Below are 20,581 nucleotides of genomic sequence, written 5' to 3' on the forward strand. Positions count from 1 at the left end.
CAAGGGAGCCATTCAAGAAACATACAAAATGTGGGATTAGTTTTACAGGCCTATCATGTCCCAACCACTTGGGATTTTAGATCCATTAACTAAGAACCATTTGAAGTCCTTGAAAATCATCCACACTTTGGGCAATGTAAGAACATCAAGGAGAGCAACCACCACCACAAAAAATAATTATGAGGACTTGCCTTGCAGGATCAGACCCAAGGTCTATCAGGACCACAACTCTCACCTGCCCATTAAAGGCAGCAAGATATCCCTGGGAAAATAGTTCACAAGCAAGGCACAAGGGGGAACAATCCGCATGCTGTTTTGTTCCCCACTACATCCAGCAAAAGCACAGAGCCACTAAACATGGAAGTTGTGTTTCTGATTATTGCAAAGAATATATACTCAAAGACTGACCCTCTCTGAGAAAATGATGGCAAGCACACTGAAGTAAAATGAATGTTTTTGTACTCAGATTTCTGTACTTCCAACAGTATATGCATGGTATGTTGAGAGACAACAACAATAGAAATTATTGATATGTGGAACCTATGTGGTTGATGGGAAGCCCAGTGAACTCAAATTTATTGGCCACAGCAAGGCAGTGTCCGTGAGAAAACTAGCACTTTGTTCTCAGCTTTTGTGTCAGACTCATCCTTCCTGAAAATAAATTGGGAGGGAAACCTGTTAATGATATTTTACAAATTGCTCGCTATCTTCCAGCTGAACCTCTTTAACAGGTAAATGCCGACAGACTGTTCAGTGCCCTACCATGATGTCTTTGCCAAAGAGACTTATCCTGCCAGATTTTGGGGAGGATGCAAGTTTCTCACCATTGTGACTGAGGTGAAGAATCATAGAGTTGGAAGGGACCCAAGGGCCATCTAGTCCAACCCCCTGCAATGCAGGAATCTCGGCTAAAGCATCCATGACAGATGGCCATCCAACCTCTGCTTAAAAACCTCCAAGGAAGGAGAGTCCACCACCTCCTGAGGGACACCATTCCACTGTCACACAGTTCTTCCTGCCAGAAAGTTTTTCCATATGTTTAGTTAGCATCTCCTTCCAAGCTGTGTAGCTACCCCTCGCATGCATGCTTTAAGATGAGTAACGAGTTAAACGATCCACACTGGAGCAATGTTCCCTCTCTGGCAATATCCTTCCTATTATCTAGTGACTAATTAGAGGAGGAGTCCATATTTGACAGGTCATAATAAATTACAATGACCTCCAAGTCACCTAGATCAGGAGCCAGAAACAAACCTCTCCCAAACAACTAGAAGTTGGAAGTGGCGGAGGCTGGTTTACTACGGGAAATGTGGCATTGCCCCACCAACCTTAATCTGCCCTCAAGCCAAACCCTACCTGTCTGATTTCTTACTTACAACCACTCCAGGGCGTGGGCCCTGGCTGCCAGCTTTCTGGGCCTCCTCCTCAGTCTCATTGTCGACTTTGTAGAACCCAACAGGGTGGAGAAGGATGACAATACTAAAATGGAGTTGGCTCTGTCAGTTATGGGTTCTGACTCCACTCACTGTTGGCCTCCCCGCTTTCTAACCCACCAGTCCCAATGCGCCACTGGATTGAAGGCCAGCTCAACAGAAAGGCAGCAGTACAACTGGCAGTGATTGCTTACAGGTCTACTATGCATATACCGGCCCCTTACAACCATAGCTCTACTATTAAGAGTAGACTTCCCCAACCATGACTGCATTATGGAAGGGAATGGCAGACTTAGGCTTGTTGGACCAGCTTTGTTTCTTACTAGAACGCCAAGATCTATTAACCGGAGCGAAGTGCAAAAAGACATTTCAATATAATTAAAAAAGGGGGTGCTTCTGAGCACATTCTGAGCCTAGGTATGTTTTCAATACCAGAACAGCTGAGTTACAAAATCATGTCTTGTCTACATTTCAGTAGCCTGTTTAGTAAGAGATAGCATATTTGTTGCTGCTACAGGTTAAAAAATTAAGTGTCACAACCCCATGCGGATCTTCTGCAAATCTCTCAAGAGATCTAGAAGTAGATCCTGAGCTACCTTCTACCCACTCCTCCATGGCGGGACCTTTTTCAAGCCTGTTTATTGTACGACAGTCTGCTTCATCTACATTTACCTTTAACGTAAATTACATTTTACCTACAAGGCTATAGGAGGAAGAGAGCCTACACCTGTGCATTTATCTGTTTTACGGCACATAAATCCTTTACATACAATCACAGTGATTAAAAAAAAATGTATGCAATCGTTATGACAGTATTCTTGGATGTTCCTGTTTTCTCCTGTACCTCTGTAGGAAAAATGCCATATGTAAAGCTGCCTTGATGCATGGATAACACGTTAAATTAACACCTTATGCATTAAACTTGATCAAACCTCGAGCAGCCAATCTCTAAAATATTTTTCACTCAGAGGAGTACAAACAATCTAAAGTGGTCTGATCCAAGACTGCAAAAATGAAGGTCACCAAGGAGCCATAGCACCCAAGGCAAATAATGTCTACTGTGTTCTGCAAGAATGCAATGTGTGGAAATAAGGGCTATCTACGTGGAGTGATAAACTCTTATGGTTCCTCGTTTCACAAATTTTGTTATTAATTGCCGCAGCACTTTCGGCACACAGAATGCTTCATCATGCTCTTATTTACCATCACGACAACACTGTGAGGTTAGTTATCTGAAGGCCAGCCTATTAACCACAGGATGAATCAGAGCCTTCAAAATCAAATCACTCTCCTCATTGCATCACAACCGCCTCTTTTAGAAAGCTTTATTTATTTACTAAAAAGATCATTCTGTCACCAATAGAAATAGAAAGAACCCACATAATAGATCTCATGTTACCCATCGCTTTCCAAATCGAAACAGAAATAACTAATCTGTAGCAAAATATTATAATGGTATCAAATCTACAGCCTCTGGCCCTCCACATGGTTCTTGGGCTCCAATTCCCACCAGCCCCAGGCAACATGGCCAATTGTAAGGAGTGATGGGAGTTTTAGTCGATCAACATCTGAAGCGCAACAGGTTCTTCGCTCTTGCTCTACAAGGAACTGTCACAGTGGCTAGGAAAAGTTGGAATCAGAGAGTTGGAAGGGACCCTGAGGATCAGACCCCCGCAATGCAGGAATATGCAGCGGTCTCATACGGGAATCAAACCTGCAGCCTTGGCACTATCAGAACCACATTCTAACCAACTGAGCTACCCCCAGCTCAGTTGACAAAACTTAACATAGCCCAACCCCTTCCCATTCCCCTTGCCTTAATCTTGCAAGACAAGATAAGTAATCTCATCAATCCCAGTATGACATCCCACCCCTCACCCTGATTAAATCACATATTTATTTTGTAATGGAAGAAGAGGATCGTTCCCATCAGGGGAAAAGTGAGGTATAAAAAAAATACTTATTATTCATTATTATTAGGTTGGAAAATGACATTTCCACTTGCTCTTAATTGCAGGGAAGGTGTAGAAATCTTCCAGATGCTGAACAGTGTGATCACTGGCAGAAACTATGCAGAAATCTATTCTGACATTATTATTTGTCTTTCTTTCTTTCTTGATTGTTACTGAGAGTTCAATCTGGAACAGGGCAAAGCAAGGGAAGCAGGAATGTCTTGGGAGCAGATGCCAAGCAACCTTCCTTCGCTAAGGAGTTCTCTCAAACAATAGCAGACATGGAGGGTGTAACTTCCAGGCAAGCTTGAATTCAAAGGCCCCTCATATGTTGTTGTTGATGATGATTAAATTTAAAGCTAAAATTAAGCAGCACGTAGGGTTGTTGGCCCTGCAGCTGAAGGAAAGTAGGCAGTGTGTGTGGTTGTGAGGACGGACACATAAAGGGAACTGAAGAGCAACAGCTCTTTCCTGCACCACCTATAGCCACAGCTAACAGAATATGGGTGGGGAAACACAATGGAACACATGAATAAAAACCAAAAGAAGCTGATGAATGGCCTGATCAAATATTTTAGGCTTGACGACCATGAAAGGATACCGGGACAAAGAGTGAAATGTGTTCTAAGTGCACATACAAACCATAAGCACATAGCCAGTTGAACTGGTCAAGCAATTGACCGGTGTCATCTTCATCTTAGAAGCGAGGCAAGAGATGCAGTGAATTCTGAAGAGCAGAATTTACAACAACATGCAGCTTTACAGAGAGAGCTAAACACTTAAGGAGAGCTTGGAATATTGAGCTTGGGAAGTGGCGGACTGAGAATATGAACACACATTCATCGGCAGTCTCGTTAAAGTGATCATTTGGGCCGCAAAGTACAGACAAGCCTTAAAAAGAAAACTCACTCTATCCATTTTCCCAAACAAGATTCCCCACATTTACTGTAAGTGAGCAAATGATTTCTTTCCATTGTGTATCATCTCTGGAAACCTGTCTACGTGGAACAGCCTACAGAGGGCACCCAAGAGGCATCTTTGGCTTCGACCTGGACACCGAGAGAGTCATTTCTCGTAAGTAAATAAATAAATAAGGTCTTTGATGTGTGCGGAATGTCACCGACTGGCACCACTTGCAAAGTTTTATATAGGACAGTTTACAGCACACATAACCAAAAACAAAGAAGGTCCACAACTAGCTGATGTGAAAAAAACCTTACGCCTCACTTTGCCAGTAGGTTTCACACACATTACAGAAGTGGTAAGAAAGGCATTCTGGGGGGAAGAGAGGCAAGGCCAGCCAATGTAAACATGTTACGAAATATCGTATGTTTGTGTAACTGATGAGATTGTGCAACGCCTCTCAGAGAAGCTGTAGGTTTAGCCTAGGATGTCACATAAGAAATCTTCGAAAAGACCTAAGAAAATACCGATCAAGAGAAAAGAGGGAGGGGCCCCCACAGGGAAATAGAGAGAGCGCAACGACCCTTGATTTTACAGATTTCAGTTTCAACAGGAAATATTTCTCATTCTTCAAGTTCCAGCATCATTTCAGGCTAGACGCTGTACCAAAAGAGCTATCCCAAAAATGTAGCCAAATTGCATGGACCCTGTAAGAACTTGCATTCTGAAGGTCAAAAACCATTCCACAATAAATACCAGCGAGGTCCATTCAGGCAGCAAAGGAATGTCTGAATACCAAAGGAAAGCAACAATATCACTCCCTAGCTTGCTTGAAGATGGAGCCAACACGAAAATGCATTCCATCTCCTTCCCGAACAGACGCTATTAAAAACATTGAATGGAAATGGCTACATTAGAAGGCTACTGTGAATGTATTAGGAGATGGTTCCAGCACTTCGACAGCAGCATAGCACTGAATTAATTGCAGTTTGGCACAGCTCATGAAATGGCATTTAATTTGAGACAAGGAAAAGGAAATTCAAGCTAGAACAAAAGCTGGAGAGAGAAAAGAAGGGTGGGGCTGTTGTTGTTGTTGTTTTACTTCCAAACAGTAAATGATTATGTCTCTATAAAGTAGAATTACCTGACAGTTGCCACTGGTTTTACATGGCAGCTGTAAACTAATGGCAGTCACAATTTCTGGACAACACAGCACGATTTACCGGGTACATGGCATAACATTTTATTATTCACTGCAAATACAATCCTTTTAATTGTGGCGCGCTCAAAACTAACCAATAGTTAAGTTGTGCTCAGTCAAGGACAGTCTTCTAACCCATGTATAGCAGTTTCACCATTTTGAGTGTGTTTCTAACATGGTAGTTTCAAATCCAATGGAAGTGTGGTTATTTCAGCAAACTGGCAAACTTACCACGGTCATAAAGGCCACTTTTATAGTTGAGACTGTAGAAAACATACAGCTGTACTAACAATGAAACAACTAATTGGCCTTTGCTAATACAGCAGTATTATACAACCTGATTTCCAGAAATCCATCCAATTTGTGTGTAAAGTATTATTTGAATGAAAACTCTACTGGACTCAAGTTATCCATCAAGCTACTGCATCCTTGTCCTTAACTTGTTTCTTGGAAGAAGGTCTACTGATTTCTGTGGAGACTACACTAGCGTAGTAAGAACTGTCGTTTATGTATTTTCTACTCTAGAATCTTGATGCCTCTTCATAATCCTGAAATGATTTGTTTGTTTATTTTAACATGCTGACATGTTTAAGCCTGAAGATTATTGGGAGGGTGGAGAGAGAGAGAGAAAGAAGAGGACCTCGAAAAACAGAGGGGAAAAGTATTTCAGCAGCCTTGCCAGCTTAGGACACTGGCAGAGCCCAGGAAAAATGTATTTGCCTCCAGAGATATTGCTTTTTTAAAAGTTGCTACTATTAAAAGAGAGAAAGAAATCACAATGAGAATAAAGTAGAACTGTATGCTTTTAGTCAATGTGGAGAAACATACTTTCATTTACTCATCTCAGAAAACTGAATACTTATTTGTGAAAGGGGGAGAAGGGTCAAATCTTTCTGAAGGAACTGAGGAGCCATGGGGGAGTGGGGGATAATACAATGTGTCTTTTGGTATGGGCCTACAGAACCTTCCTCAAAGATCCTGGTTGCTGCCCCAAACATTTTTCAATGTCTTCTGGGAGATCAGCTTAAACAATTAAAAACCGCCCCTCATTTTGCAAACAGAACGAGTAAATAAAAGCACATTTAGACAAATATATCTAATTCGTATAGCCTATCCCAACTTCAGCACTTGGAAAGAAACCAATTTTCCACATCTTTCTAGACCCTTTCCCAGGAAAGGGATCTAAAATGAAAAATACAGATTTGTTTTCTTGTTTTCTACAGAGGGTCTTTCAAAATTACTGTAGCTTAATTCACAAACCCACTCAACTGAATCCAAGTGGATTTAAATCCGTCTTGGTGGCTAGACCTGTTTCTTTGCATTTCTCAAGCAGCCCAATCTTCGGAAGATGTCTCTTAATTTAATGCCACCAAGCCTACAAAATATGATTAAAACTCCATTTCAGGGTATGGGGTCCAAACAGCTGGCTTGCCAATACATTTGTCTCTCACGAATGCATATAAATATGTAAATCCGGGTCTGTGACCAAGGAACATTGGAGAGATTCCTTTCATGTTCCATTTGCCATCTCTACACATGTGTATGTGTTGCGAATAAGGAGATAAGGAGCTGGAGGAAGTGAAAGAGCAACAGGTTAAAAGCAAATCTACCCAGAAAGTTATTGGATGTGCCACTCTTTCTCTCACTTTACATAATCCCAGCATCCTGCTTGTATAACCAAAGCCCAAGAAAGAGCTATTACTAAGGCGTACCCCTTCTCCACTGGGGTTCTCACTTCTGAAACCCCCTCAAAAATCCATTACAAACCATTTAGTTCATTCAGCTGTCATGGGCAAGGCACTCCATGTTTTCAGGTGATATTCAAGAAGTGATCGGGACCCCCCTATAACCAAAAGCTTTTCTGTTTTCCCAAGCCTACTGGATCTTAATCACATCAACCAATGGGTAGGCTACAGATAAATATCCCCCACAAGGCTTCCTGGAATCCAAACCCACCACCTTCAAAGTGAATTGTGCCGCTACATTTCCTTGAGGTCTTGGGGCAGAAGTAAAACCAAACAAAGTCATTTTGAACTAGTGCTGTTCACAAGCTGATCACTTCTTCAAGCTTTCCAGCAATGTAAAAAGGAAGGTTGTTTTGAGGGTTGTTTTTTATTTTTGGGTTGGTGGGTGTCTGACTTATTTCCCCAGCATGCCTAGACAATGTGATTTTCTTCCACGCCTGCCACAACCGATGTTGAGACCGACATGCCCCTTTTTAGACTGTTTCCACTCCACCAGGAGTTTCAGTCCACATTAACAACCCACAGCAAAGCCCAAGTCAGCCCCATTGACTTTAATGGAGTGTCCTCCCAGGTAAAGAGGTCTAGGATTGCAGCCTGCATACGTCGGGCCCACACTTCCGGCAACTACTCACGGTTCCCCCTTTGTGCGCCCCCCCCCCAATTTCCTACTGAGACAAACATTGAGGCCACCCCACCCCGCTGCTCTCCTGCCAGTGCGCACGTAGAGCACTGCCGGCGAAGACGCGCGCGTCTGGGGCACTCCGACTCCTCACACCCTTGCCCTGCGCCCCCCTTCACCTCTCTTCCCGACGTGCTCGGAAACACACCCCGGGCAGATAGCTCTGCAAGTTACCCCGAACTGCCACTAGGCAAAAGGCCATCTCCCTTTTGGGCCAAGGAGAGGCACACCCAGAGGGTAGAGCCAGTATTCCGAGAGAAGACCCTCACCGGGATCTTAAGAGCGGCCGTGGGTTCCGTCCTCCCACTCCCATCCCCGTTTCCCTCGCACGTATGGACCGGTCCCCAATTCAGTCCCGCAATGGTCGCGCGCGCGCGCCGGGGTCTTCCTTCCTTCCAAGCGCACAGTTCCAGCAAAGGCATCCCCGGCTTGCAAAAGCGGCTCCGATCTCTTCCCCCGAGAGAACCCCGCGCTTACTTGTAGCCCCGATCGCCGCCTCGGCGGCCCCGCGTCGCAGCCCAGGCTGCCTCTCGGCTCCGGCGCCCTGGCGAGCTCGAAACTTCCAGCTCCGGCGCGGCTTTGCGCTCGCTCGCTCGCCCGCCCAAACTCTCGCAACAGCAGCAGCGCCGCCGCCAAGCAGCCGCTTCCGCCTCCTTTTAAGGTGTCTCGGCGGCTGTTGGACTGGAGGCCAAAGGCAACGCGCCGCCGCCTCTCCTTCTTCGCCCTGATCTGCGACTGAGGGAGAGGTCGGAGCGCGCTCGCAGGAGGTGGACTGGGGTGTGGTTAGTGAACTTTGCTGTTTGGTTAAGGAGCCAGGAGCCGGGAAGGTGGCGGCGGCGGCGCTCGCTCGCTGGAAAGGGGGAAAAGGACACGGGGGGAGAAGAACAACTAGTATCAGGGACCTGGGTTGCGCGAAATCACCTACGATCTCCGTATACGCAGAGCGAAAGGAAACCTGCTGAGATCACCTGAACTCCTCTTTCAGGTAAAATGCCATCAGAGGCATTTCGAGATTTAAGAGGGAAAAGCATAGAGAGGGACCACTCCCCCCTCGCCCCTACCTGTTGAGCTGTGATGCTGTTGTAAGTTTCCGGGTGGCCTGGAGAACCGCTGCTGCCCCGGGAGGAGGTATCAAAGTTCCCTGGGAAATCCTGGTACATTGTCCGAGGTGAGAAATAAACTTTGAAATCTTAATAAAAAATAAAAAAATATGTGCACGCTGTTTGTTTGTTTTGTTCCTCGGTCCCTCCCTGTCTTGTTCGCTTCCGATCTTTTATTTACTGCCTTCGGATTTTCCAAATGCACTCAAGTGGATCTGGCAGGGTGTTGCTCCCCCCTCCCTTTTCTCTATTTTAAGCAATGAAAAATAAGTCCTTTCCTGGTTTTTTGTTTCTTGCGACAGCAACTGTGTGAATTAAAAAATAAATCCAAAAAAACACCTCCGCATACAGTGCAGAAGGGGAAAAAATGCACGCGCTCTAGAGGCAAATCATTGCCTCTCACGCGAGAATCAAAACAATATACTTATTAAAAAAATAGTTTTCCAAATGCGACTTTTATTTCTACAGAAGAGAAAGCTTGATGTATCTCGCTTGCCTTCCTTCCAACTTCCTGTGGAGATCTCCCTACTGCTTTCAAAGCCGCGGTCGCCCTGTAGTTTTTAAATCAGGAGCATCTAAACCTCCTGTATAATTAAGCCCTACAGAAAAGTGCCAGCTTCCTGCTCCAACTGGACTGGGTGGATGACTCAGCCCGGGATCGGAGGCTCCTGATCGTTAGTTGTTGCTGCTTAAAAATACTCCCCCGAATTATTGATCCCTTAACCCTTGATGCTGCCCTTCTCGGCCATAAAAGCGATCTTTCTTTTCCCCTCCTTCCCCCCCTCCCTCTCCTCTTTCTCTCTGTCTAGTATCCTTGTTCTCGGAGCTCCTTTACTCTCCCTGAATGAGTCAGTGCAATGGCATTAGTTCAAATCCACAGTCTTATTATTCCATCTCCCTGCCTCTGAAGAGCTGTACCATGTGGATTCGCAAACGTCAAACTCGCAGGCTTCTGGCCCCGCCCCGCGGAGCCTCCCACTTGGCGGAGGAGGGAGAACAGGGCCAGAGCGCGCTGTCCTTTCAGCCCCGCCGAGCCAAACCCAGCCCGGGCGGCTCCCCGCTCTCCTCGCCCCGTTTCCCGTCCCTGCGGAGGCGCAGCCCGGCCCGTTCGCCTGGCGGGCTCCATTTCCCGGCCGCGGCCTCCTCGTGTCACGTCCCCCGTCCCCTCCCAGCGCGTAGGCTTAGTCTGTTCCATTGTCGCAGGTCGCCGTTGCCAAAGATGGTCATTTGCGTTGTACTACGCGAGCGCGGGTTTCCTTGGTTAGAGTGACGCGCTCGGAGAGGGATTCCCTGGTCGTCTGCAACAGACCGAGCTCCGCTTAAAGGGGAACAGGATCGAAACGCTAATAGTAGCAATAATAATACTGGGGCGGCTGATGGTGCGGCGGGGGGGGGGGGGGGGGAGGAGAAGCCGACACTTTATTCGCGGCGCCGGTGGATTTTCTTAAATGCTGCTTGTGCAAAACTCGAGTGTGGGCGGCTTGCGCTCTTGTGGCAGAATACACGGGCCGATTAGCACCGCGACCCAAAGTAAGGGCAGGGTGGGGAAGATTTGCATCAGAACGCATTGTTTGCAAAAGGGCGTTTGCTCCCTCCCAAGTACGTGCTACCGATCTTGGGTGGCATGTCAGGTTTGGCGTGTCGGGGAGTAGTAGAAGCAGCGGCGGAGATAAAAAGAATCGCTGGTGCCGCGCAACTTGACCGAAGCTTCGTACCGAGTCGGTTTGCCCCGCCCGCGCGGTACTCCCTTTGCCCGCTTATTCTTGTTATTCTTTGCCCCAAATGCAATTTGCAGTAATAGCAGACTCTTCCGTCGTAGAGCGGCCGCTCGATCTCATAACGCATTCCCCCGCTTTGCCGGGTCTACTTTAAGTAGCGAGCTCCTAATTGCATTCAACTATTATAACTGCAGCGCTGCCTCCTCTAGGAAGGAACTGAAAGATCCCCATAGCCGTCCAGGCTTTTTCCTGAACCTGCTGGACGCGCCCCGTTTCCCTAAACTGCCCGTGATAGATCCCTAAATAAACCCGAGGTTATTTATTTGCAAGCCTCACTTGCCAACAGACCGACGAGGAAATGCTGGACTTGGATAACATGAGATCGCGCAAGTCTATGAAGTCCCGTGGAAACGCGGGCGGGGAGGAGCTTATTTCAAGATCGACATGTTCAGACTTTTACAGAAGCCCCATCGGACTCAGTGGGCCTCACTTCCAAGTAAACATACGTTCGGTTGCAAGAGCCCTGTTCACTTGCCTGAGAAGCAGCCCGGATGAACTCTGGAGGGCTTACCTCTGAGTAGTGAGCACACACAGGATCGGGCCCAAAGAACCTTAAAAGAAACGCAGACCGAACGATACACGTGTCGTAGGCGCTTGCGAAGGCGAGCTCACACGATCCACGCCTGATGGCTGCGCTTTGCCAAAGTGGGCGCGGAGCTGCGGAACTGCAGCCGCCGCCAGAAATGTCCTGAGCGGCGTAAACCGTTTGAGAAGGGATCCGTTCGGAATCCGCCCGTATTGCTGGGATCCCTGCTAAGAGCCGACACTGGGACTTGGTCTTGTCCACTGAGCGGCTGCTAGGCCGCTGCCACACCGGGCTGGAGAGAGACGCACGCTGTCCCCTTTCCCTTCCGTCGGGCCCGCCCCTTCCAGGAATGCCTCCCCGGTGGGAGGAGCGCTTGGCGGCTGAGTTGTGCCGCTGCCGCCGCCGCCGCTGTTGCTGCTTTGCTTGCACGCACGGGCGGGCGGCGTTGCCTGCTGGGCTGGGGTGTCTTCCAGTAAAGTTACGTGGCTGCTGGCTAACCCCCAGAGATCAAGGAGTTTTACTATGGAATTTGGGACGGTCGCTGCTGATGCAACCGTGCAAGGCTTTGCGTTCGCGGCGAGGAAGGGCGAGCAAGCAAGGGGAGGCTGCGGGCGGGAAATGCAGTGGGGGCAAATCCTGGACGGAGCCGCGGGAAAGAGGGGATGGGCGCTGGAATTTCCCACCGAAGATTACGTCTGCCCCAAGCTTTCCTACCCCCCCTTTTTTTGAGGGGGCGGGGGAAACAAGGGCTCCCCAGGAAGTGAGGCGCGAACTGTTCCCGCTGCGCTTGTTTGTTTTGTGTGTTTGGAAATTGGCTTTTTTTTTTCTTTTTTGCATTGGTAAAGAGCCGTCTCGAACAAAGGCCAGCAATTCAGGAGAGTTAGAAGGAAACGCTTGAGAAAGAAAGCCTCAGGCTTTAGGGCTTACAGGATGCCAAGGACCAGATGAATGTCGAAATGACCATTTTCATAACAACAACAACAATGGAATGCCTATTAACAACAACAACAACAGCAATAATACAGTAATGGAATGCCTATCATAATATAAAGTTGCTTCCAGAAGTGTATGTAGGTCATTATCAGCAAACACGCACAAATTAAAATATTGTGGTCCTTTAAAAAAAGGGGGGGTTGTTGTGATAAATTTATGGGGCATAAGGCTATCAGTGGCTACTAGCCAGGGTAGCTATATTCTGCCGTCAGTGTGGGGGTCAATACACTCCTGTATACCAGTTACTGGAATTGCAGGTGCAAAGTGCGCTACAGTGGTACCTCAGGTTACATACGCTTCAGGTTACAGACTCTACTAACCACAAAATATTACCTCGGGTTAAGAACTTTGCTTCAGGATGAGAACAGAAATCGTGCTCTGGCGGCACGGCAGCAGCGGGAGGCCCTATTACCTAAAGTGGTGCTTCAGGTTAAGAACAGTTTCAGGGTAAGTACGGACCTCCAGAACGAATTATGTACTTAGCCTGAGGTGCCACTGTATTGCACTCAAGTCTGGGAAGCTAACCTTATGAGTGATGGTTGAAGGAGTTGGGTATGCTTAGCTTGGGAAAGTGGAGACTGAGGATATTTGATAGCCACCTAATATCTGGAGGGCTGTCACATGGTGGATGGAGCACGCTTGTTTTCTCCTGCTCTGGAGGGTAGGACTCGGAACCAAGGGCTTCAAGTTGCAAGAAAGGAGATTCCAACTAAACCTCAGGAGTAACATTCTGACAGTAAAAGCTGTTTGATAGTGAAACAGACTCCTTTGGAAGGTGGTGGACTCTCCTTTCTTGGAGGTCTTTTAAGCAGAGGTTGGTCAGCTGTCGTGCATGATTTAGTTAAGATTCCTGCATTGTAGGGGGTTGGACTAGATGACCCCTGGGGTCCCTTCCAACTCTACAGTTCTCTGATTCCATGATTCTTGTGGGCTTCCCACATCTCATTGGCCGCTGTTAGAACAGGATGATGGACTAGATGGGCTTTGGCCCGATCCAAAAGGCTCTTACGTTCTTATTGTGGCTTTGTGATGAGGTGGGTTGTGGTGCAACGATGGGGAACATGTGGCCTTCCAGCTGAGCAACTGGCCATGTTGGCTGAGGCTGGTGGAAGGTGGAGTTAAACATCTGGAGAGACACAGAACCCACCAGCCCTGCTCTAGCCCACGAAAGCACCTGCCACAATCAGTTTGCTAGTTTTTAAGGTTCTACGAGACTTGTAGGACCTTAAAAACCCTCAAAATGGGAGGGTTCTGAGATTCTGCTGGTGCTTCTTCCTATCCCTCCACCACAGTGAGCCAAATAAAAGCTGAACATCATGAAAACAGTGTAGGGAGCAGGAAATATCCAGGACAAAGGTCATGCTGTAAGGGACTCCACCCTTCACTAATTATTGACTCCATATATGGAGTTATAGGCTCCATTTCTGAAAAGGACATACTGTTCCACATCAGTACTTTTATGGCTCCCAATCCGAACACTTGCTGAGCCAGTAGACATGTCTGAGAGGTAAATGGATCAATGGACCATTACCTCCTAAGAAAAGATGGAAGGGAATTCTCTTCCTACTTTATGCAGCAGTTTTGTCTGCCAGAGCACAACTGCTGAGTCCAGGATAAGTGCTCTTTATCCTGACTCCATTGTAGCTGTATATTAGATACCTCCTTTATTGCAAACGAGGGACGTGGGTGGCGCTGTGGGTAAAAGCCTCAGCGCCTAGGGCTTGCCAATTGAAAGGTCGGCGGTTCGAATCCCCGCGGCGGGGTGCGCTCCCGTTGTTCGGTCCCAGCGCCTGCCAACCTAGCAGTTCGAAAGCACCCCCGGGTGCAAGTAGATAGATAGGGACCGCTTACTAGCGGGAAGGTAAACGGCGTTTCCGTGTGCGGCTCTGGCTCGCCAGAGCAGCGATGTCACGCTGGCCACGTGACCCGGAAGTGTCTCCGGACAGCGCTGGCCCCCGGCCTATAGAGTGAGATGGGCGCACAACCCTAGAGTCTGTCAAGACTGGCCCGTACGGGCAGGGGTACCTTTACCTTTACTTATTGCAAACAGTCTGTGGATAATGAACATGTGATAATTGATCCTAGAATCAAAGGATTAATCGACAGCCTTGGAGCAAAGTGTGGTGATGATTAGCTTCCCAAAGACAACATGTCCTCAGATGTCCTGAGGAAGGGAGGCCCGAGCGATGTGGACTTAAAATCAAGAGCCTGGAACTTGTTGGCGTAATGGAAGCTGCAGGACGACATGTTTGTAGTTATTGTCCATCATTTAATCAGCAGCATTTGACTGGCAATATTTTTGATTAACCTTAGTGACAGAGCAGAGCTGGTCTTTAACATCTCCGTATTCTAGGCAAGAGAAAGTGGTTTGCCCAAGGCCACCCAGTGAATTCTTGAACCAGAAGCTTTTCAGTACAGTGGTACCTCGGGTTACAGACGCTTCAGGTCTGCTAACCCAGAAATAGTACCTTGGGTTAAGAACTTTGCTTCAGGATGAGAACAGAAATCGTGCAGCGGCAGCAGGAGGCCCCAATAGCTAAAGTGGTCTTCAGGTTAAGAACAGTTTCAGGTTAAGAACAGACCTCCAGAACGAATTAAGTTCTTAACCCGAGGTACCACTGTATAGCAGACAAGTCTTAGGAGTAATCTACTGCTCACAACTGTCTGGGTTCGATTTGGATTGGTCCAGTTTTCTCATTGTGAAAATCTTATGGGTAAAGTAATTTCGTTGTCCCCGAGAGGGGGCAATGACAATAAAGATATTATTATTATTATTATTAAAGAGGTGTAGCTCAGTGGTAGAGGTTTGCAGGCAGATGGTCCCAGCTTCAGTCAACAGCATCTCCATCCAGATCGTCTGGACCTGTCTGAAATTCTGGAGAGCCACTTGCCAGATAGTGCAAACAGTACTGAGCTTAGACTGGATCAGCAGTTGGACCCAGTATAGAGCAACTTCCTATTTCCTATTTTAAGGGCAACTATCAGATTAGAGGCATACTCTTGGCACAGTATGTTTTTTTGCCTGTGGGAGGTTGCAGGTTCCGTCGCTGATATCTCCAGGCAGGGCTATAAAAGGCTGCTGTCTAAAATCTCGGCAAGTCGCTGCCAATTAGTGTAGACAATACTGAACTAGATAGACACTGTATGAGTCAGCTTCCTATGTGCGGCTAATGCCTTAAAACTGTTTGGGGCTTCCTGTTCTGTTCCCCTTGGCTAGCCCAGACCTACAAATATTTACTTAGAAGGTGGTTGCTTGTGGCTCTTGAGCACAACTGTACCTTTCCTAGCCTCAAGAGGGAGGGGAAACTCTTGCCTCCAGCCAACTAGAACTGCTGTCTTTTGGGCTGACAGCTCAGTTTTGTCCTCTTGAGAAAAACACTCGGGTTCCTGCCATTCAAGACGCTGATTCTGGGCCAACTGCTCTGTGCTCCAGACAGCTTAGTGGCAATTCTATGCATATGTGTCTTTCCTTATGCATGTATGTCTTTACTTAGAGTATCTACTCAAGAGTAGATCCATTGAAGTAAATGGACACGACTCACTTAGATTCGTTCATTTCAGTTGGTCGGCTCTTGAAGAGGACTCAGTTGAAAACAACCCTTGAGATTCCGTTTCCATTCTCCTCACTAAAACGTTTACGTCCTGCCTGTCCACAACAAGCTCATGGTGGCAGCTAACAAAATCAGTGAGAAGAAGAGCAAGTTAGCCATTTACAAAGCAAACAAACCACTAAAACAGCATAAAAAACTAAAGCGGCAGAGAGGTACGATTTTAAAAATAGAAATGGTTACTGCAATGGTTTGCCTAGCCAAGCTGAAAACCATGTCAGGAGGGAGCGCCCATCGTCTCCGGAAAAGCCTTTTGGTTGGAAGCTGCCTAGAGTGTCTGGGGCAACCCAGTCAGATGGGCAGGGTTTAAGTAATAACTTTATTATTATGGTTAAACCAGCCTTAGAATGTAGGAATAGCCCTGCTAGATCCCACAGAGACAACCCAAATGCCTATGGGAAGCCCACAAGCAGAGCATAAGAGAAATAACCCTCTCCCTGTGCTGTTTCCCAGTGACTTCAACAATGTCTAGGCAACACAATGACCATATGCATACGTAATAGACAATCTTTATAGAATTCCTTCAAATCATAAAAAGTTCAGAATGAAATCTTTAGTATCAAAGTCTCTGACAATCTTTAAATGAAGCGAGGTACCAAACTTTGTACGTTGGAAGACAAGCTGTGAAGCTTTGTGTATTCAATAATGATGTCCAACGCTGAACAGTAATTCCAGATATTGACTACTGTTTTGTAGAATTCTTTGTCACCGTGGTGGGTGGATAAAGAATGCTTCATAAACCCATCTTATTTCGAATGAATGTATATAAATGAAAATATCAAATGCTGTGGAACAGTGCTCAGTTTCCCAGTGACTGGCTTTCAGGGGCGTACTTCTCATGCTCAAGGCAGCATACAGCCTTTGCGACTAGCCAGGGGTGTTGCGTGGAGGGTGCTGGGGGGCCATGACCTTGGGTGCCTTTTTGAGAGGGGGTGCGACCAGCTGCCCCCCTCCCAGTCTCCTTTATTGGAGTCTGGCTCCGGTGGGCAAGGGAGCTGCCTTGCGCCCAGCCACAGCTCCACTTCTGGGTCAGGTCTGACCCAGGAGGCGGAGAAAAGGAGAATTGCAGTTGCCACCCCTCTCCTCGGCTGGGCAGCGCCATACCCAACCCGGGCAGCGGGAGCGTATGCTCTGCCACTGCAACTAGCAGCTGTGTGGTGACTACTTTCCATTAATTTGTCTTACCCCTTTTATATAAAGCTGTCCAAGTTGGTGTCCATCGCTAAACCCTGTGGCAGCAGATGCCATCATTTAATGAGGGAGTGTGCCCTTTTGCCTCTCCTTAATCGCCCACCATTCATCGGCTGAGTCCATGCTCTAGTAACATGAGAGAGGGAGGATAAGCCTTGATCAATATCATGCATCTCTACAACATCTCCCCTTTATCCCTGTGCTTTCCAGGCGCAGGACAAGCATGGGTGAGCCCTCAGTAGAAGGCAGCTTCCTATGTTCCTAAGCCTAGGTCAGCCAGCCAGCCAGCCAGCAGGGACTTCCTGATAGGGTCTCCCTTGTGTTAAATGAACATGGACAATTCACACAGAATAGCGATCAGCAACGAAAGACTCCTGAGCCAAAACTGGTCCCCCACCCCCACCCCAGTTGTCAAACTAGAAAGGAAAAAATAATAGCAACTGGCAGCTATGGCAATGGCTCACCGCTCCAAAAGGGTGTGGGAGAATGTGATGCTTATGACCAAAACCAAGATGAAGATCTACCAGGCTTGTTCTGTTGAGCATGTTGCTTTATGGAAGCAAGTCTTGGGCAACTTAGAACCGCCAGGAGCAACGCCTCAACACCTGTCAAGGTTCAGGGAATCCTATCCCTCCCCCGGTGGTGGCAAAAAAAAGCAGGTAACGAGAAGAGTCCTTGCTACGGAATTTACAGTGGTGCCTCGCAAGACAAAATTAATTCGTTCCGCGAGTTTGGTTGTCTTGCGATTTTTTTCGTCTTGCGCAGCACGGTGTCGGAAAAGTTTTGGAAAAGCTTCAAAAATCACCAAAGTCTTCAAAAACCTCCTCGAAGTCAAGTCGCAACTGTATTAACGGTGTTAAGAAAAAGGAAACAAACTTGCAAGACGTTTCCGTCTTGCGAAGCGAGCCCATAGGGAAAATCGTCTTGCGAAGCAGCTCAAAAAAAACCCCTTTCGTCTAGCGAGTTTTCCGTCTTGCGAGGCATTCGTCTTGCGAGGTACCACTGTATTCCGGATTTACAGAGAGAAAGGAATGTAAAGGTAAAGGGACCCCTGACCATTAGGTCCAGTTGCGGATGACTCTGGGGTTGTGGCGCTCATCTCGCTTTATTGGCCGAGGGAGCCGGCGTACAGCTTCCGGGTCATGTGGGCAGCATGACTAAGCCGCTTCTGGCGAACCAGAGCAGTGCACGGAAACACCGTTTACCTTCCCCCCGGAGCAGTACCTGTTTATCTACTTGCACTTTGACGGGCTTTCGAACTGCTAGGTTGGCAGGAGCAGGGACCGAGCAATGGGAGCTCACCCCATCGCTGGGATTCGAACCGCTGCCCTTCTGATCGGCAAGTCCTAGGCTCAGTGGTTTAATAAGTAGTCCCTATTAATTAATGGCATTGCTCCAAGTAATCTCCCCCCCCCCCTTTTACTCTCCGTCATCTGCAGCTCCACCCCTCATACGGTGGCTGTGTAAGGCCCTTTCCGCTTTCTGCTCTTCCCCTTTCACAGCCCTCCTGGTTCTAGGAAAAGGGAGGTCGGGAATGCTTTCTAATGGTAACGTGTCAGCCAGCTGTTCTGGCTCTGATGTTTCCCCCGCTTCCCCTTCCATTATCTCCCAGCTGTGTCCTCCTTCTGTCTGAGTCATGACCTGCAAACCACCATTGTAAATCTATACTGTCCTCCTCTTTTCAGGAAGGTTGGTGACGGGCAGCCTGCACCATTCCTCTTCAGTCCAGCCCCCGACAACACCTGACACATGCACTGCATCATATTCTCAGCATGTTTGTTCTCCTGTCTCAGCAGCATCTACACTGGCTTGGTCACGTCCACAGAATGGAAAATGACAGGATCCCCAAGGATGCTGGGGAGCTGGCTTCAGGCACCAGGTCCATTGGCCAGCCAACTCTTGTGTTGCAAAGATGACATGAGGGCTGGCAACATCAACCCTGCCATGTGAGAACCCCTTTCAGATGACTGTGGTGCCTGGAGACAGGTCATGCATCCACAGCAGTAACCAGAGGAGGAACGAATGCTGGGAGGAGTGCAGAAAGAAGAAAAACCATGATACAGAAATCTGCATCAGCACAACTGGACGCCTTCATCTGCCCCAGCTGCAACAAAACATCCTTCTCCTGTATCAGTCACTGCAACCACAGCAGGCACAGTGGCCTTCCAATAGTTTGACTTCACCCCCAAAGGCACACTCCATTGTCTCCCCGAGACAGACAGATGCCAACAACAATGGAGAATTGGTGGCCCTCTAGTAACCCCTGGGGAGCAGGGAGAGTTTCCGTATCTTCATCTCCATGTAAAACTACCTCCTCCTCCACAGACCTCCAGAGCAGATGAGGTTTCTGAGCTTTACAAACAGGTAATTCATCCGAGCAGGTCTCACTTAAAAGCTAAGAAGTAGAGTTTTATTGGTGTATTCTATATTTCACTATAACCACCAGTAAACCACCCAGGCCAGAAGCATAGATCAGGGTGTACATTTAATTAACCAAGTAATAAGCTGTTTGTGTGGGGTTCCATAAATTCAGAATCTGGTGGATCAAATTAATCCCCATTTTACCCTGCGGATTGAACAGGGAGCTGGGAATTGGATCCCACTCAATATTTCTGTCTCTTTTCGCAGGGCAATCTTGCCTGCCCGGGGTTACCCTTCTGCTGGATTGGTGTGTCTTTATCACCACACGAGGGTGGAGGGCCACTTAATTAATTTTTCAAAGAGCTCTGAGCAAAGGGACCCATTAGAGCACAAAGCTGCGTTAATTACACATCTCTCATCTTAAGTATTTTAATAAACTCTCTTTCGCAGTAACAATTAACAGCATTCCTCTCAACAGACACCGGCGATTTGTTAGGAGTCGGCAAGTACAGGTCACTGCAGCATGTGGTGTGTCTGAATAGGAACCTAAAAATCAGCATTTCCCTTCGCAGCTTGGATAACAAATATAGAAACACTTGTGACCCCCCCCCTTAACTTTAGATGTGACTAAATCCCACAGTTTCCTGCATGTGACATGGTGCGTTGAGTACATGGATTCTGCAGGGGAGAAATATTTTCCTAAAAAGTTCTAAGCAATCAGGTGCTTTTGAACCTTTTAACAGCTTAGCATGAATGCAGTAGCATGGGGATACATACTTGACTTCAGTTAATCTTTCTTTCATAACATTTGTATGCTACTTGATTGTAAAAACACACACACAACCTCAAAGAAGTTTACCAAAAATAAAACAGTAAAATAGAAGGGAGGGCGGAATCACAAACATAATGTAAAACATACAAAAGTTAGAAAACTAAAACATTAGAATTACCTCAACTTTCTAAGGGTCTGGATAATAATTTATTTACACCCTGCCCATCTGGCTGGGTTTCCCCAGCCACTCTGGGCATCTCCCAACAGAATATTAAAAACACGAGAAAACATCAAACATTAAAAGCTTCCCTAAACAGGGCTGCCTTCAGATGCCTTCTA

General features: G+C 47.2%; 1 protein-coding gene and 1 long non-coding RNA gene across 5 annotated transcripts in view; one reads left to right on the forward strand and one right to left on the reverse strand.

Annotated features, from left to right (window-relative positions):
- FOSL2 (FOS like 2, AP-1 transcription factor subunit) overlaps window positions 1-11,557 on the reverse strand; it is a 28,193-nt gene extending 16,636 nt beyond the window's left edge. Inside the window, exon 1 of one of the 4 annotated variants that reach the window (XM_077925636.1) lies at window positions 11,303-11,557. Coding sequence is in view for 2 of the 4 variants with exons in the window: in XM_028724447.2 (XP_028580280.2) it covers window positions 8,183-8,335 (153 nt within the window). In the remaining 2 variants the exon portion in view is untranslated. Of the gene's footprint in view, window positions 1-8,182; window positions 8,357-8,390; window positions 8,592-8,974; window positions 9,979-11,302 lie in introns of those variants that run through there. The other 3 variants (XM_028724445.2, XM_028724446.2, XM_028724447.2) reach the window with 3 other exon arrangements.
- LOC144327229 (uncharacterized) overlaps window positions 8,518-20,581 on the forward strand; it is a 30,461-nt gene continuing 18,397 nt past the window's right edge. The window contains exon 1 of the long non-coding RNA XR_013392166.1: window positions 8,518-8,898. This is a non-coding gene — a long non-coding RNA (uncharacterized LOC144327229). The remainder of the gene's footprint in view (window positions 8,899-20,581) is intronic.

Source organism: Podarcis muralis, chromosome 3 (assembly GCF_964188315.1).
Source record: "Podarcis muralis chromosome 3, rPodMur119.hap1.1, whole genome shotgun sequence".
Lineage (NCBI taxonomy): Eukaryota > Metazoa > Chordata > Lepidosauria > Squamata > Lacertidae > Podarcis > Podarcis muralis.